Raw genomic sequence first — 18,784 nt, 5'->3', positions numbered from 1 at the left:
AAGGCACCCCCCCCCCACGACTCCCCCCCCATGTGATCGGGCCCTGGCTGGGCTGGGGTGGGGGGCAGCCGGGGTGAGGTAAGGTGTTGTTTCCAAAGAGCAAAGGGGTGGGGAGGGAGGAAATGGGGAGCCAAGCGGACTGGGGGGAAGGCAGGCAGGAGGAGGGTGGAGGAAGGCAGTCATTACTGCATACCTCTGTTGTGTTGTTATTGCAAATTAAAAGTAGCATGTTCCACTCCACAGCTATCTTTGGGGAGGGAGGGGCACCAAGGGAGGTGGGGGATCTTATCATTGCTTCTTCAGCAGACCAGCCGTGGTGTCACCGTGTGAGGTGACATTTGAATTTACAATTCCGCTGAGAAAAGCCATTAATTCACAAATTAACATTTCTCCCTCTCCCTCTCTCTTTAACACTCTCTCCCTCTCTCACATGGATGTGCAAGCAATTGAAAAGACAAAGGAAATAGCCTTAAGGAAGAGACTTTACTGCTAGTCTGTCTGTGCTGAGATGGCTCCCCCTGCTTCCAGATAGATAAACCAATTACCTGAGCCGCCCTGCTCCTGGCCGCCCGCGCTCGCCTCCTTTTGTAGGCGGCTGCAGTGGCCGGACTACACTCAGGGTAGCTCATTAATGTAAAGCAGGCGTGCCCTGGTCACCAGTCTCTCTTCTCCACTCTCTTCTTGGAGGGGCAGCGGGAGGAGTGCTGGTGTCAGAAGAGGCAGATGAGGAGGACCCCCAGCCCCCCTCACCCCCTGGGGAAGAGGAGAGGCTGCCTGGCCCTGGGACTTCCCCTGTGCCTCCTGGAGGAGGCCGGTGGGGGACGGCCGCAGGTGGGCTCTGCTTGGGAGGCTGGCGTGAGGCAGGAGCCAGAGCCTGACTCCCTCCGGCCTTTTGGTCCAGATGCCAAGGATGGCCAGAAGCAGAGAGCAGTCGGAGTGCAGCTTGCGTGGGCAGAACCTAGGGAAGTTTTGCAAAGCATAGGCCCTGTTAGTGGGACAGGGTTCTCTGCCGAGGGAGCTGGGAGGGGCTACCAAGGAGTGTCCAGGAGACACCGTGTTGCAGAATCCTTAACCGACCCAGCACCTGGGTGCAGCCATGTCTGCATACCCCTTCCTCCTTCCACACCTACGTCCCCAGCCCTCGGCTTCCCTTCTCAAAGAATACCACCCCCCGCCCCACCAACCCAGGAGCACGGAGCCCAGAGCCCGGGGTGGTGTGCTCTCAGAACCCTTGTGTCAGCTTCCATCCTGGGCAGGAAATCACAGAACCACTGTGAGAGCTTTCGCTCTCCTCCACGCCCTGGCCAGGCACTGTAAGAAAACATTTTGCTGGCAGAGGGAAGCCGAACAGAGTTGGAATTTCTCTAAGGAGAGGTCCTCTGCGAATTATGGCTGGAAGGATATGATTTCACATCCCCATACGACCTCACCCAGGTCATAGACTCTGCCCCTCATGAAGCAGATCTTGTGAAAGTCCAGAAACCAATCTACATGAAGGCAGTCATCTGTCTGGGCAAGTGTCCGAGTTTAACTGTATCCACAAAGCTCAACCTATGTTCCTTTTCCAAAAAATTGTCAAAACCTGGCTAATGTCCACTCCAGTCCGAGAAAGAGTTAAGACACTGAAGAAAAAGAGAAATCCTCTTATGAGCACACACTCGTTGTTATGATTCTATCTTCCCAGTAACCTGGGAGATCAGACCATTGGTACCCGAGAGGGGAGTTTCTCTGAGATGGATCACCTATTTTAGCCCCCTTTTCTGGGTAATGTCGGCCATGAGCCTGTTGAACACTGATCATATTGTTACCCAGAAGTAGGGGTAGGTTATGTCGATATTTTATTTGGCGTCTGTGCACCTGTGGACTTGCTTTTGTCTGTGGGGAAGGACCAGGGTTTGGCCATGGCTCTGTGTACTCAGCCAGGGTGTGTGGATTCGTACGTAAATCTCTGCGTTCACCCCAGAGACCCGCAGCCAGATCACTAAGCGGTGTGGTTCCCCAGCCAGTTCATGCCTCTGTGAAGAGTTGTATTTGCTTGTTTGAGGAAGACCATTGAGATCTAGCACAACAGAGACTTTTCTTCATAAGGAGCTGGGACAGACAGGTCGCCACTGCGCTCAGGAGAGAATGGACAGATCTGCCGTGGAGAGGTTCCCTGTGTCCCTCTACCATTGGAAACCGGGGTGGGGGTAGTGTCGTACCCGAACTTTCCCGGCCAGGGCCTCAGGTCCTCTTGCTGCCCCCTGTGCACGTGTGTGCATACACCCCCGTCTTGTCAGAATGTGTCTTCACCTCCAATCTTCCCCGCAGCAACCCCCTTCCAGCCCTGAAGGTAGGCATCAGTCTCCTTCCTCCACTGGCAAGGGCACCAGGGGAGAAATCCGCTGCCTCAGCTCTGCCCTTCTCCCCCAAGTGCAGGCTCTGGATGTGGGAGGGAGGAGCCGGGCCCTGCTGACCCTGGGCTCCCCTCCCCAGGCACCTCCTCCTCCTCGGCAGGCCAAGGGGCAGCTGCAAAGGGCAGGGGCGAGGGGGACACTTCAGGAAAAGGGCTTGGGAGGCAGGCAGGCCAGACGGCTGCCTGCCTGAGGAGTGGGTCTGAGCCTGCTGGCTGCCCACGGAGGAGCCCTGAGCTCAGAGTCTTCCCTGTCTGCCCTCCCCCGGGGGACCACGGTGGTGGCCCGTGCCCGCGGGGACTCTCCGGGACCCTCCCCATCCTGCCCTGGGTGGGGGCGCAAAGGCAAGGAGGGTGGGGGAGGGCTGGGCCTGGCTCTGGGGCTGGGAGACAGATCACGAGCCTCTAGCTGAGTTGCAGGAGAGCCAGTAATTCAAACCATCCTGACCCTTCGGTGAACCTGAACCTGCTGACCTTGACAACGCCAGACAAGGGAGGCCTCACAAACCTCAACCTGCACGAAGGCCTCGCCTTCGCTCCCTCCCTTCCTTGGAACCCCAGGGCCCAGCCTCCAGGTGGCTCCTCATTTGGCTGTCCCCACCATTTGGCTGTCCCCACCACACATCAGTATCCCTCCCTCCCTGAAGGACCCCCCCCTCCCTGCCTGCCTCAGAAGGCTCTCTGTGCAAGGCTCCCCTGGAGACCCTCTTCGCACCTCACAGGGCCCCCCCCCCCCCCCCCCCCCCGCCGCCAGGCCGAGGGGTTCTCCTTTAAACACGGCTTTCACACCCTGCGCATTCTCCTCCTGCCTGAGCCTTGATCTTTTTCAGAAGTACTGGCTATAGTATGCGTGTGTGTGTGTGTGTGTGTGTGTGTGTGCGCACGTGCGCACGCAGGTGTGCGCGTGTGGGGTCTGGGTGCACACAAGGGCAGAGGTAAAATGTGATCAAGACAGAGCGGGCAGAGGAGGGAAGAAAAGCCCAAGGAAAGCAGCCCCAGGAACCTGCATTAAGGTAAATGCAGTTTATGAAGTTTATGTTTCCCTCCTAGGGAGAGCTGGATTCCATTCAACAGCCTCTCAGAGGCTGGCAAACAGCTCCTGAAGCAGAAAGTGCGGGCAGGAGCTCAGGCAAGCCAGTGACAGAGGGAGGGATGCATAGACTCTCTCTCTCTCTCTCTCTCTCTTGTCCACGGGCTCACACAGATCTCCCTAGCCTCCAGCCGACTGCAAAGTCTGGATGGGAGGGGTACAGATGGTGTGTTTGGTAGGAGTGACTCTAAGAGCTTCACTTTCCTTCCCTCTCACCTGCCCAGCACCCACCCCCCATCTTCCTCTCCTTTGGTGGTATGGCCCACCCAGACACACAACCAGTGAGCACGCCCTCCCCGGGCAGACTGGTGGCATGGCAAGCGGGACCGAGGGCCGGGTGGACCCCTGGGACAGCCAGCCTATAAAAGCTACTCTGTGTGAGGGGCAGTGGGGACAGTCTCAGGCAGATCGTTGTGAGGCATAAGTGGTAAAAGGGACCAGAATGTGGTCTCCCAGGAAGCTATATTTTTTCTGACACTGGGATTCCTTTTCTCTGGTATCTTGGTCTAGGCCAGCTGGGTACCTTGTAGCTCCTGAAGACAGCTACAGTTGGGGTCTCTTAAGGAGAAACAGAGACAGTGTATTTTTTTTCCTGGGACTTCAAAGGAAATGAATGATTGGCAAGATTAAGGATAAGGGCTCTCAGAGGGACTTACGAGCAAGGTGGCCTATCTGCTCTTCTGGGGGTTTCTTGGTGTGCACAAGCACATGGGTTCACGTGTGCGTATACTAATCATGTAAATGGGCTGGAGTCCTTGACTTTGGAGGAAAGGAGAGTGTGTAGTAAAGGCCTTCACTCCGACCCTTGGGGTTGACAATCCCTTGGGGTTGACAATCCCTGGCTTCGGTGACAGGCCTTAGCTGGGGATGGGACACGGGGAGGAGAAGTCTGTCTCCTGCCTCTCCCCAGGAACTTGGTGTCCCTGTTCAAGTTCCACCAGGAGCTGGGACAGAGGAGCATAGCAGAGGTAGAGTCATCCAAAGGCGGACCGTGGAGGGAAAAAGAGTTGAAAGGAAAGCGAAGGATGGGCAGAAATTGCTGATTATGGAGAATGCTCTGGAAGCCAGGAGATGCCAGGCATGGAGGGAGGCAGAAACTGGCCAAGGATGGCTTTCGCCCTTTCTCTCCCCTTCTCTCTCTTCTCCCCTCCCTCCTCCCCTCCCTCCTCCCCTCCCTCCCTCTCCTCATCCCTCCCCTCTTCCCGCCACACATCTTTATTGGTTCCGGTAATAGCGTTGATTTGCATGTCAGGCAAAGCCTTGCTACACACACAGAAAGAAAACCCCAGCCGTGGAGGCTGGCAGTGTCAGCTCTCGCTGTTGTTCGACAGTGTAAAATTAAATTAATAAAGCCCCCAACACAGGAAAACATAACAGGAAATTAATGGCCTTTACTGTCGCTCTGATGCAGTCATTTGCAACCCTGCTTTCCGCACCAAAGACTTCATAAATGCAAGCAGTTTCTCTAAACAAGCATACTTAGGGCGGCCTGCTATGTAATTTTTCGCCTTGCTTGTGTCCTTTGAGCTAACAAAGCCCCCTTCCCTCCTGGCTCCAGAGAGGTTTCTAACTGGTCCTGGCCCCAGCTGGAACCCAGCACCAGGTAGGAGGCCCCAGCCCTATCCTGAGAGCCCACATAGGGCTGGAGGAGGACTCATCCCCACACAGACAGACAGACGCTGGACCAGCCCTCCTTCCCCACTGACGGCCAGGGAGCCTGGAGCCCTAGCCTCTGCCAGCCGGCCAGCAGGAAGGCACAGCGCCCGCTCTCAAGCAGGGAAGTTGATCACTCTGGGGAATTCACCCAAACCCACCCAGGACTCACCCTTCCCCTTTCTCTGTACAGTTCAGTTCTCTCTCCACTGCCTGTTCACTCCCCTCCTGTCATTGCTTCTGGTCACCCCTTCCCTCCAGCTTCACCTCTGCCTGCCCCGCCTCCCACTTCCTAGATGGGTCACAGGCACTCACGCTGGCTGTGTGTCAGCCGTGGGGGCTCTTGCCTTTCTTTGCTACAGGTGCCTGGGGATTTGGGGACGAGTGGGGACTAGCTTATTCAGAAGGGGGGAGGTCACTGTACTGGTATAATTCTCTGGATGTCTAGGTCTCCCCTCTACTGTTTGGTGAGGAACTGTGAGGGTCACGCCTCTGTCCTCAGGCAGATTTCCTATAAGCTGTTTCAGACAGCTGAGAGTCTGTGGTTTTCCTTTGGTGTGTAAATAGTGGAATATTGAGAAAACTTAACATCTCTCGCGAGCTTGGTATCAGTGTGGGTTCAAGTGCCCACTGTGTTGGGATGTATGAGAGGAAAAAATAACCAGGAGGACAGGAGTCTCCAGGAATTTATAATCTACTGGGGGAGGCAAGGCTATCACACATCAGACAATAAGCTATTAATTAAATGCTGAACCATGTGGCCAAGCATTCACTAGGCATCCAGGGAAGTGGCTAGAACAAGCGGGAGTTGAGACTTGAGCCCCAGAGTACCTAAGATGCGGAGAGACTGTCTCCAGAGACCCCTCCCAGGGGATGGGACATCAGTGGCTGGGCTGAGGATGGTGACAAGTCAAAGCATCAGATTCATAAAGGTCATCTGGTCTTATCCGCCACTCCCATAGAACTCTCCCTTCCCACAGTTCTGGCTGACAGACCACAGCCCCTGCCTGCACATAGTATATACATGGACAGTTGTCGTTGTTAACAGCACTGCCTTGATTCTGAGTCAGGGTAGTGTTGAGGGAAAACCTTGGAAGCCAAATGTCTGGCTGTGGGGTCCATCTGCTCTCCTTACTGGTTGTGGGACCTTCAGCTATTTACATGATGTCTTTGAATCTCAGGTTCCTCCTCTTTAAAATAGAGACAACAATATTCACCACTTAGAGTGATGGTAAAGATCTCCCTTTGATGCCCTCTCTTCTCTCCCTCCCTTCCTCCCTTCTTTCCATCTGTCCCACCTGGTTTGCTGAGCCCCCAGGTGAATTTTAATTTCTCACATGATGTGGTCCCTGCACTGGAGGAAGGTTTCCCACCATCCTGGTTGCCCATATCTGAATTCACTCTTGACAGTTAAAGTCTTTCCTACGTGCCCACTGAACCCTAGAGGCTGTCTAGCCAATGCCAAGAATGGTAGAACCATGGTCACCCTCCATCTGGAGATTCTGCCTCCATAACGTAGCCCAAGATTACATTCGATTTTTTTTTAGCAGTTCTGTCAGACTCAAGATCATATCGAGTTCGTGGTCAACGAAAACCTCGAGATCTTTTTCACATCAATTGCTATCAAGCCAGGTCTACCCCATTTTGCACTTGGATAATTGATTTTTTTTTTTTTTTAACCTAAACATAGGGCATTCCATTTATCCCTGTTGAATTTCATCTTGTTGGTTTGGGCTCTTAATTCCACCTGATTAAGATCATAAGGGTGTCTTCTGTAGCATCATCCTAATCGGTTTTGTTTGTTTGTTTGTTTGTTTTTTACAAGAATTATTTGCCTTGGGGCACCTGGGTGGCTCAATCGGTTAGGTTAAGCATCTACTTTCAGCTCAGGTCATGATCTCAGGGTCCTGGGATTGAATCCTGCATGGGTCTTTCTAGCGGCAAGTCTGCTTCTCCCTCTCCCTCTCCCTTTGTGCTCTCTCTCAAATAAATTTAAAAAAAATTTTTAAAAATGATATGTCTTTACAGTAAAGGAGAGACAGTGGCCCACCAGTGGAAACTTCCCTCCTGGTTGCAGTAAATGAATGCCTTGGGTACTACTAAGCCCAGCAGCCATCAAGCATTTCACTTTTCTTCATCCTGCCCATAAAATTAGGAAGGGGATTCTCTGTGAAATGTTAACATTCACCACATCCACAGCATTTTCTCAATCAATTAAAAATACAACTGAAGTTGATGAGCAGATTGAGTGCCTGTTATGTATAAAACATGGCGGGACTGGTTTACAAAAGTAAATAGAATGCAGTTCTTGACTTTGAGAAGCTTCTAATCTAGTAGGAAGGAAAATATGCGCATCATTATACAAGCGGAATGCAATAGATGCTATGATCAAGGTATAAAGTGCTATGATGAGTGTTTAAAAAAGAGAGAGAGCGCGCACAGTTGTTTCCAATCAGGGCAGTTAAAAGAGGTTTTAGTGGGGTTAGCATCTGATCTGAGCATTGATAGCTAATGAATGTGCCACAACTTCTTCTTGGTGGGTGCAGGCAGGTTCCGGGGTAGCCCCATGTTTTTTCCCAGGGCCCACACATTAACTGTAAAACAATGTCTTCTAAAAGATTTCCCGACCCTAGCATTAAATTTATTAGAGCGTTATTTACATGAGCCCCCCTCCCCTTGGCAGGGAATATGGCATTGGGCTTTGTCACTGCCTCACGCTTTCATTGGGACTTCTCAAGGGTTACCAGCAAAAAATGTAGGATCCTATCCACTTCCTCTTGGAGGGTGCTGGTAGATGAATTATCTGAGCCCAGGGAAAGTTAAGTACATTGAAATAGAGAAGAGTTACCTGCCTGGCCCCCTGCTGATATGGGCAACTCATGCTGGTCCCATTTTGAAGATTCTTTGCTTTGGTGGAGAAGAAGGCAAGCAGAGGGAGGGAGGGCCAAGAGGGTCTGCCTTCTCCCCCTTTTTTCTCTCTTACTCCCCTTGCCAAGAACTGAACCTAAGCCTGCCTTCCTTTTTGTTCTTTCTTCAGACATAGCTACGAAAGCCCTTTTCTGTTGTCTCAGCTTGTTCTGACTTTTTGTCTTCCTGACAGGTTCACGCTACTCTCATATCCATCCTTGGTTATGGTCCCCTCCTTCCATCTGTTGTGTCCTTTTTAAAAGGGAAAAAAATAACTTTTGTCTGATAATAAGTGTCATACATGCTCATTGGAAGGTATTTGAAAGATACAGTAAATTTTTTTTAAAAAAACACCCATAATCTCATCACTGAGAGATAACTACTGTTAGGATTTGGTATAGTCTTTATGGTCTTTTTTTTCCTTCCGTGCATATATAATTTTTTTATCAAAATTGGAATGATACTGTATATACAGCTTGTGTCTTGCTATTTTCACTTAATATTATATAGGACCATTTTCACATATCATTAAATATTCTTTGAAAACATGATTTTTTAATGGCTGCATAATCTTCCACTGTTCAGTGTACATGTCCTTTTAAAATCTAGGCTCATCATATTTTAAAGCTTATCCGTGTGCAACAGCAATGATTTTTCCTTAAATGTCCTTCTCTTTCAACCCTTCCCCCGCTCCAGTCCCTTTACTTTGTCAGGTTGATTATTTGAGCTTGTAGAGGTGGAATTTCATTTTTAGAGCACCCTGTCCTTACGGAGCTATACTCCCTTGTAGAATCTCTTGCCGTGGAATCACACGACCGTTCTTGCCTTCCCTGTGTAGCAGTTTGCTTTCCTTAAGTTGGATTCTGTCCAATGCCTTCTTTGCTGGCTACTGTCAACTCTAGACATGCTTGCTTTCTCCGCAGATCCCCATCACTTCCCTTTTATCTTTTTTTTTTTTAAGATTTTATTTATTTATTTGACAGAGATCACAAGCAGGCAGAGAGGCAGGCGGGGGGGTGGGTGGGGGAGGTGGGAGGGAGAGCAGACTCCTGACTGAGCAGAGAGCCGGATGCAGGGCTCCATCCAAGGAGCCTGAGATCATGACTTGAGCCGAAGGAAGAGGCTTTAACCCACTGAGCCACCCAGGTGCCCTGCCTTTTATTGGTTTTTGTCTCTTGGTCAGAATTAAGCAGCTTGGAATAGTGAAAAGGGCATTGGGCATTGAGAACCTCGGTTCCCATCTTAAAGATCACCAGCTGTGTGACGTGGGAAAATTGCTCAACCTTTCTGAGCTTTTTATTTATTTATTTTTTTTTTGGTCTCTAAGAGGGAATCCGATTAAATGATCATCTCCATGATAATTTGCAGCTGTAAAATGCAGTGACACTGAATCCAGAGTAGCAACTCACTTCGTTGTTTCTTTTTTCTTCTAAAAGGTAAACTGTTAAGCAAAGCAAGTTAAGAGGTTATCTACCTTTGCTTCTGGAATTCTGTTAGATGAACCAGCCAATATTCCTTTTTTTTTTTTTTTTAATCACCTCTGGCCCTATGCTAGGTTTACGAAGATGAAAAAGATGAGTCCCTGCCTTCGAAATAGTCACAGTTTAGTGGAAAAAACAAACATTAAAAAAAGAACGATGAGGGGCGCCTGGGTTAGTGCCCAGTGGGTTAAAGCCTCTGCCTTCAGCTAAGGTCATGATCTCACGGCCTTGGGATCAAGACCCCGCATCAGGCTCTCTGCTCAGCAGAGAACCTGCTTCCCTTCCTCTCTCCCTGTCTGCCTCTCTGCTTACTTGTGATCTCTGTCTGTCAAATAAATAAATAAAATCTTTTTAAAAAATAAATGATGATACATATAGATTCTAAATTTGGCTCTGGCACTTACTGGCTGTAGTAGGTAATTTGGGGTAAGTTGCTTAACTTTTCCATCCCTTGGTTTCTCCGGGTTACGAACTTAAGCTGCCACCAGCATATTGCCTGTGTTTCTTCTGTCTCTTGCATCACTTGTTAGCTGTGTAAACTTAGGAAAGTTCTGGAACCTCTGCACATCATTTCCTCACCTACGAAATGGAGATAATAATAGAAACTTCCTGCTTAAGTTCTTGTGAAAATTAAATGAGTTAACATATGTACAATTCTTAGATGAGTGCCTAATATATAGTAAGCACTTAATGTTAGTCGCTGTTATTGTAAGGATTAAGTCAGTGTCTATATGTTACACATAGTGTCTGCTACTGTAATAGGAACTGGATCGATTTCAGTTATTAGTATTATTTCTACAATAGAGGTTTGGATAGACGGCAATTGGAACACAGAGAAAGAAGAAATTAATACTGCAGAGGGAGGAGCTAGCCACCCACTGGTGTAACTTTGAGGAAACTCAATCCAGAAGAGCTCATGGGACTTGGCCAAGGCCATGTAGCACGTGAGCAACAAAACCAGGATTTCAACTCAGATGTCACTCCTAGTCCAGTGTCCTGTTAGGATCACCAGTGCAGCTTAGTGTCCCTAGAGGCACATGGGTGTCAATGGACACAGCAAGACTGAGGTCAGGCAGGCCAGGCACCACGCCCACTTTTCCCCATACCATGAACTCACTGAGTATCTGGAAGCTGAGCTTGGTCAAGGAGGGAAGGTGGTCTGGCAGGGCCAGAAGGCCAGGCAGAACCTAGTCTTGCTCAGAGCCTAAGCTTTGGGCCATGTTTCGAAGGGCTTTTTCATGCCCTGTCCTCGGCCACAGCAGACTCACAGGTTGTCTAGTTTAAGGATGGGAGGCACGGGGGAATGTCATCCAATCTCCTTGGACAAACTGTGTTCCCACCCGCACACTCTCCAGCCTGGGCCTTGCAGCCCTTCCCAGCACAGGGCAGTAGGATTTTCTTCCTCTCTCCTTTTCCTGTCTGTTTCTCCTTCCCCCCCCCCCCCAGCTTCCCCTCTTCTCTTCCTTTCTTCCTCTCTTCCTCCCTCCCCTCCCCTCTCCTCCCATTCTCTCCTCCCTCCCTCTCACTCCTTCCCTTTCTTTTCCCCATCCAGACCCCTCCCTGTGGCCCTGAATCCCTGCTCTTGATCCCCTGAGGAAAGCAAAGTAGGGGAGGGGGTGCCTGGAACCCAGCCGGCCCGCACCCCATCAGCTGGGAGGCCGGCGCCGCGTGGGGGTGGGGCCGGGCTGCACCAGGCGGGCTGCCCTGAATGACAAGCGGGGATATTGATCGCATTCTGAACTCAGCCCAGCCGATAGAAGGTAATTAATGACTCCATTTGCCTCAGTACCGAGGAGAACAATTGAGTTTGAAACTGCAACAACTGGCAGCTGGGGGTGAACCCCTCAGAGGGGGAAGGTAGTGTTAGACAAGGGGGGGCGGAGCTGACACCACCGGTCAGAGCAGACGTTAGCTCGGAGCCCCCCACCCCAAACACAGAGAGCCCAGGCCTTTCCAGCGCCCCTGCCTCCTGGGGGCCGAAGCCCCTCATGCAATGATCCTACTTCCTCTGTCCCTTTTCTCTTTTCTTCCTGTCTCACTTCTTGGGGTCATTTTTCTGTCTTCCAATGAAGTAAGACTGACATCCCCCCAGATTGCTTCCCCTCTGCTGTGTGATCTTGCGCGTTTTTTTTTTTTTTTCCCCTGGTTTGTAAAACTGAACTAATGGTATCTCGTTGGCAAGTGTTGTGTGAGAACTGGAGATGCTACGTGTGAAGCTTCTGAAGCCCGCCTGGGACACGGTGTCCATACATGCTAATGACGATGATGGTGATGACATTTGACATAAAAGGCAAATTTGGTGGCGAATTTGGAGAGGGCTTCAGAGTCAGATATCCTGGAGTTCAAATCCAGCCTCTGCTGCTTTGTCCTTGGCTGTTGTTGAACAAATAATTTTCCTGCTCATCTGAAAAACGAGAAGTACCTCATAAAGTCAAGCGGATTTAATGAGTATATGTAAAAGCTCTACTGTCAGTTTCTCCAGAGGTAGACGTGTGTACTGGGGCTGTGAGAGCTGGTGGTAGCATACTTCTTCCCTGTACTTGATAAAGATCCCTCTCAAATGCCTAATTCTTACTTCTTGGGATTTGTGGGGGAGGTAACCCTTATTCATCCCACCTTGATTTTGTAGACTTTGATGAGCCTGGGTGTTTTCTGGCCAAGGAAATTGCATTATTTCATTCTGTCTCTAATCATCCCCCACACACTTTTTGGTCAGTGCTCAAGACTTTCTCCTGTCCTTCGCAGTGACTACTTTGAAAATTCAGGTAGAAGGTCATCACATAAGGAGGACGGAACACCTTTGTGCCTAGCCCTCACCTTTAGGATGTGGTAGTCAGTGGCTTCTCACCTGCCCAAATTGCTGGGCTCTCTCTGGACAGCACAATTCATGACTGGCCTGGCCTGGAGTCAGAGAAGGTAGAGAATGTAGAAGGTAGGGCTCTGCTCCCAGGAAGCCCAGAAGAGATGGGGAGTGACAAGGCTAAGTGAGTGAGATCAGATCCTTTCGCTGGGGGAGTAAATGACATTTTTATTGATGATTCTAGAAGTAGTGCATGTTTATTGCACAAAGTCTGGACAATATGGAAAAACTTAGGTGAGAAGAAATGATCCAGATTTGCTCATGATCCGAAGGTAACCATTGTTAACCATGTTCACAAAGCGGCTCTACTTCTAGTCAAGATGATCTTTGGTTGTGCACCTGTCTTTGTCCCTATGGAGACCGGGGCACCGCTGCTGGAGCCCCCGCTCTGGACACGGGCTGGGTGGGCTCCTGCTGCCCATTGTAGCTCTGTCCTCAGCTGTCCACGGAGCACCTTCCCGGCGCCAGGCTCTCCGGTGGATATGCCCTTGAGCCAGCCTCCCACTAATCTCTACTTTGTTTGCTCTGAGCTCGTTTCCTCACCAGTAAATAGGGGATCATAATCCCTACTTACCTTGGAGAGTGGTTAGGAAGCCCAGATAACCTAAGATCTGGGAAGGCGTTCTGTTAACTGCTCAGCAAACAGGGAGCAGTCAGAGGCAAAGACTATATGAGCCTTTGTTCCTCCGAAAGAAAAATATTCATCCAAGTTTTAGCTCATGGTTTAATTTAATAAATTTATTTATATCCTGCCTTGTTCCAAAAAGGACTTGCCGTAGCTCACTGTCCTTGAGAGTGCTCTTGCTGTAGTGGACAAAACACCCGGAATGGGGTCCAGTCCTGAGAGCCCTAGCGCCGAGCTGTATGACCTCGGGGTGGTCACCTCCCCCTGCTCGCTGCTCACTCCTGCTAGTTTTTCTCACTGTAAAATGAGAAATTTGGACCAAGTCTCCCCTAGTCATTTTCAAACAGTCTGTGCTCAGTCAGCAGAGGGCCACAGGCTGTGCCTTCAGTGTAGGAAGTGTGCAAGGCAGAGAAGTAAGGATGCTAGGAGGGAGACCGTACCCCAGATGGAGTCAAGTGGTCCCCATCTGAGCCCCTGGGGTTAGAACCTGGGCAGCAGAGTGAAATGGCGTAGTGGGTAGGCTCTGGGTCAAGCAGACCTGAAGTCAAATCCCGACTGTCACTAACCAGCTGCCTGCCCTTGGCTAAGCCATGTAATGTCTTTTTGCCTCAGTTTCCCTCCCTTTCACATAGGTATCACAGTCCTGACCTCACAGGGTTGTGGGGAGGATTCAATGGCATGTAGTAAGCTGAGTACTGTGAGCTGCTCATGGACGGTGGCTGGGTCAGGGACAGAAGGAGGACAGGACTGAATCCCCCACACGCAGGGACTAATTAGCACACGGTCCCTTCCTTGCTCCAGCAGCGTGCGGGGTGAGGTCTCACTAAACCTACAGCCGCCACATTTTCCAACCTTCGTCTAAAATAGGGCCTGGCAGTGGGAAAGAGAATTAAAAATCAGAATTGTTCCACAAAGCCCAGGACGTGAGGCCACCATACTCCAGCCCTGTTCTTGGAATCCTGACAGGGGGTTGGCTTATCTCATCAAGATAAAGGCCGAGGGCCTCCTCCCATCAGTTAGGAAAGGCCTTCTCTGGAACCAGCTTCCACCGTGGGCCAATAGACCCATCTTATCCTACCCCCCCCCCCCCCCCCCCCCGCCGCTTGTCTGTGACAGGGCCTCGGTGTGGGGAATCCAATTCAGAGGTTGTCTCTGGTCCCTGTTCCCAAGCAACCTCTGCTGCCTTCCTAGGACGGTGGTTCTGCAGCTCCCAGGTCAAGTGCTGCTCTTAACTGGGAAGACAGCATTCTCTGTCCTTTGGGCAAAGGTACCATAGGTGGGCAGGGTGGTGTTGGTGAGAGGGCCACTGTTAGAAGCTCACCAGCAGTAGGGATGAGTGAAGAAGGGGCATAAGCCCACCTAGGGCCCTGCTGTGGATCTTCCCACATCCTCTGATTGGTAGGGACCTGATAGTCGACTGGGTATTCTGGGGTGCCAAGTCAGTCAGGTGGCCATCCAGAGACCTTGGGCCAGGGGCCTGGGTCAGCCATTCATTCAGTCACTCATCAAACGCCTCCTCTATGCCCATGTCCATGCCCAGCGCTAGAGCCACAGAGATGAATTCAGTCATGGTCTCTGCCCACGGGGAACTCATGGCCTGGCTCTCTGTTGGATTGGGAATCTTTTTGGAGAAGGATGTTCTCTAATTACTCATGCATTTCCTTTCCCGCTCACTCTGAAACCTAGATCAAGATGTGCTTCTGCCTCCTCCTCTGTCTTGGCCGGCTCCGCCAGCGAGCCTGGACTCCCCGGGGCCTATAATGTCCCATTGTGGTTCCATCCCTTTCCTTGGGTCACCTCTCAGAGTCTCCCCTTGGGAAGTCCCACCCAGAGGGCTCTCTCACCATCATCTTCAGGAGGTCTCTGCCCATGGGCAGCGCTGAGCACCACTTCGTCTTCTCTTCCTTTTCTAGTCTGTTCTTCTATGTTCTCTTTTTGTGTCTGCTCTTCTTTCTCTCTTCTCTTCTGTTTTTTCCCTTCTTCAGCCTACCCTCCCCCAGCCCCATTCAGGCCCTTCTACAGCTGGACCCCCAGGTTCCCCGTTCAAGTGACTTCTCCCCAGCCAGCACTTCCCCGGGCTTCCGGGGCAAGGAGCGTCTTCCCTTCTTCCTCTGCCTGTTCTCTGCCTCTGCCTTTCCTCCTTTCCTGGACTTCTGCTTCTTGAACCTCTGATCCCAGGCTTTTCCCCACCACCTCTCCTCACTCCCTTCCCACACTCTCCCCTTGCCTTCATCCTTTCCGTCCTTCTCCAGCTGAAGGAAGGGTGCCACCGCTCCTCTGAAGAGAGCCTGCGAGAGCTTCCTGTCCCCACCCTCCATGGCTCTACTGCCCATGCCCTGTCTCTGCACCCCCACCCCCCACTCCCTCCAGAAGTTTCTTTGTGCTCCTTCATCATTCATCATTACCGCTGCCTTTCCTGCCTCCTCATTGCCTTCTTCTTCCTCTGGGAGTTTCCTCAAGCCTCCTGTAGCCTCTCTTGGGGTTCTCTGCAGGCTCTCATCACACCACCTTGCTTTCCTGATCCTCCAGCACCTTCTTTCTCTCCCTCACCCCTGCGCCCTTCCTCCTCCTCTCCTTCCCTGTGCCCACCTCCTGCTGCCTCCCCTTCCAGTAGCAGGCTTCCCTTCACCTTTCCTTCCTCCCTCCCTCTTCCACTGCTGCCTCTGTAACCTGTCTTATCACCAGGGCCTGAGTATACAAAAAAATAAATAAATAAAAAGGTCAGTGAGTGGAGGGAGCAGCAATAACCCCTAAAACAGTACTATCAGTGGAACATGATTGATCAATTGAATTCCATAGCGGCTGAAAAATGTGGGATTAAGTAGTGTATTATACGCACAATGAGTTGAGGCATGATGTTCATTTCAAGTTCATTTCGCCGGCCTCTGCCACCAGATCAGGCAATCAATAGGGGCAGCAGATATCATATATCACCTCTCTGCGGGCTGGGGAGAGAGCACCATAATCTCTCGCAAATTTAGAGTGACAGATTTGTCAAGATCTGAAGGGCCCCTGAATAAATGAAGGAAAAGAGACTCCTCCAGCCAGTGACCTGAGGACAAAGCTTCAGTTCAGCCCCCATACACACACACACACACACACACACACACACACACACGGTGGAGTCAAGCCACACACAGGCTCAGACACAAATCCACGCAGGGGCACGCTGTGAGCCTTCCCACACGTATGCACACACTCGGGCACTGAACGCAGGAGCACCTGCTCACAGACAAATGCACACCTTCCTTGCCGGGACCCATTTGGCGACACCGCAATAACCGCACACAAAGACACCGCCACCTCGCTCGGCCCGACAGCAGGGATTCCCAAAGAGGTTAGGAGGATTCCAGTGGGAGACGATTAGACACAATGAACACGCAAAGAGCTACAGGGGTAGAATCAGGAGGCACATCCTTGAAAGAAAAGCAGGCACAGAAGAAACACGGGGCACCTGAGCTCACACTCCTCGTGCAGTGACACATGCATGTGTGCACACACACACGCGTGCGCACACGTGCGCACGCGTGCTTGGAGAACAGCTCTTGTTCTGTCACTTACACAAATACCCACACATATCTGTCTGGATACGTTTACACGTGTACAAATGCGTATACACAGAGAATATCCATATGCAAGGAAAAACTAAGTGTGCCGCACCCTAACTTATATAAGAGAGACACATACAGTGTCTAAGACAAAATCGTTCCAGAGGCTAGCACAGTAAAAAATACAACAACCAAGTTTTGTGTCCGTAGGAATGCAGGGAGCATGGAAACCCCATGGAGGCTGGCCCTGTGTCTGTCTCTCCACCTCAGCCTGGATCCTGCCCTTCATTTTTCTCTCTTTCACATGCGTGTGCGCGCACACACACACACATACACACACACACAGACTTTCTTTGCTTTCCAACCTCCTGAGGTATACAGTACAGGGAAGGGAAGATAGTGGGTCCCATTTGGAAAGCAGACCCCATGCTCCATCTGGGAGGCTGGAAGAGAGGATGGCTGCAGGTTGAGGTTAATCAATATGTAATATTTTCTATGGTCTCCCGAATGATACTGTACGGTGTTACTGTATATAATGCAATATTGATTATATCATATCGTATAATCACCTATAAACTGATATATATAATAGTCCCAGAGGAACACCCTGAGGCCTCCAGCATGTGCTGGCCCCAGGCCCAAGGCTCCTCTGTGGGTCTTGGGCTGAAGGAAGCCAAGGAGTGGCCACACTGGGGCTGGCAAGGACCCAGCCTCGGGTTGGGGTGTTGCCACATAGATGTTCACAGGGAGAGCCAGTGAGGAGACTCTTAGCTCACTGCATGCTCTGGAAACTAAAAGATGGCATGCAGGGGTGCAGGGATTGGGGGGAAGGGTAGCAGAAAGTCTGGGTAGAGAGGAACCTGGACAGAACTGGCCTGCGGCCCCAGGGAGCAGGCACAAGTGTGGCACCTCCGTGGTTTTTCCTTCACAGAGTGTGTCTCCGCACTCTGTGACAACCACAGGAGGAGCCAGGCACCCATGGGGCTGGCCCCTGACAGAGGCTTGGCTGGAGTCCAGGTCAGAGACAGACTGAGGAGGGCAGTCTGGGCATAGGAGCACACTCTGGGCACAAAGACACTGTCTTTAGTCTCTGCCCAAGGCGGGGTCTCACTCCTCATGTATCACCTGCTGTCCTCCTGCTCTGGTCTCTGTCCTGGCCCCACGAGAGCAGAATCCCTCAGCTTGACTTTCAGAGTCCCTCCTCCCTCGGTGGTGAAGTTAATTACTTCACCCAGTCTCCGTGCTACACTCAGCCTCGGAGATTTGATGATTTTCCACCCTTGGAGTCAGTGGAACTGAAATTCATCTCAGAGCCGAGTTCAATTCTCCACAGGCTCGGTAATGCTGGTCTGAGACACCCAGCTCCTCCCCCAGGCTGACCCAGGCCTGGGGACAGAAGGGGTTCTCGGAGACATTCCCTCAGGAGACCCCCTGGCTATAGCTCTGCCCAGTCCTTCCCACACCCCCGGCTGCCCACACTGGGACAACTTGCCTTTCTTTTCCCAGGTCCTTCAGAGGCTCTGGCTTCCCCAGCCAGATTTTGGAGGCATGGTCAGCCCTGGGTCAGCTGCTCTACCTAGAAGCTGGGGGTGGGGGGTCCCAGCAGGGCTACAAAGTCCCCTTGACCTACTATGCCTGTGCCAGCCTGCGCTGATGCCACCAGTGTCCGTGTGTCCTCCAGATGTGTCCGAGGGCTCGGTCCCCAATGGAGACTCCCAGAGTGGCGTGGACAGTTTGCGGAAGCACTTGCGAGCGGACACCTTCACCCAGCAGCAGCTGGAAGCTTTGGATCGGGTCTTTGAGCGTCCTTCCTACCCTGACGTCTTCCAGGCATCAGAGCACATCAAATCAGAACAGGTGAGGAAGGAGCTTTTTTTTTTTTTTTTTCTTTTTAAATATTTTATTTATTTATTTGACAGTAAGAGAGAGCACAAGTAGAGAGAAACAGGTTCCCTATTGAGCAGGGAGCCCAATATGGGGCTCCATCCCAGGACCCCGGGATTGTGACTTGAACTGAAGGCAGCCGCTTAATGAATGAGACACCCAGGCACCCCAGGAAGGAGCTTTCTGCTGCAGACGTGGACAGGGACAGGGCAGGACAAGGCCTCTGAAAAACGTGTGTACCCAGCATCACCCATGTGACATACAGGTACACCATGTGCATGCCAAGTAGACACACTCACACCGAGATGCTATGGTAGTGTTCAGAAAAACCATTATGGTATATG

At 51.2% G+C, this 18,784-nt stretch overlaps 1 protein-coding gene across 5 annotated transcripts in view; it reads left to right on the top strand.

Annotated features, from left to right (window-relative positions):
- The window catches only part of PAX2 (paired box 2), a 79,079-nt gene that overhangs the window by 40,058 nt on the left and 20,237 nt on the right, over window positions 1-18,784 (top strand). For all 5 annotated transcript variants that reach the window (XM_059169179.1, XM_059169180.1, XM_059169176.1 and 2 more), the window contains one exon: window positions 18,238-18,413. In XM_059169179.1, coding sequence (XP_059025162.1) covers window positions 18,238-18,413 — 176 coding nt within the window. The remainder of the gene's footprint in view (window positions 1-18,237; window positions 18,414-18,784) is intronic.

Source organism: Mustela lutreola, chromosome 4 (assembly GCF_030435805.1).
Source record: "Mustela lutreola isolate mMusLut2 chromosome 4, mMusLut2.pri, whole genome shotgun sequence".
NCBI lineage: Eukaryota > Metazoa > Chordata > Mammalia > Carnivora > Mustelidae > Mustela > Mustela lutreola.
The sequence above is the reverse complement of the archived record's forward strand: the minus strand, read 5'-3'. Positions and strand labels throughout refer to the sequence as shown.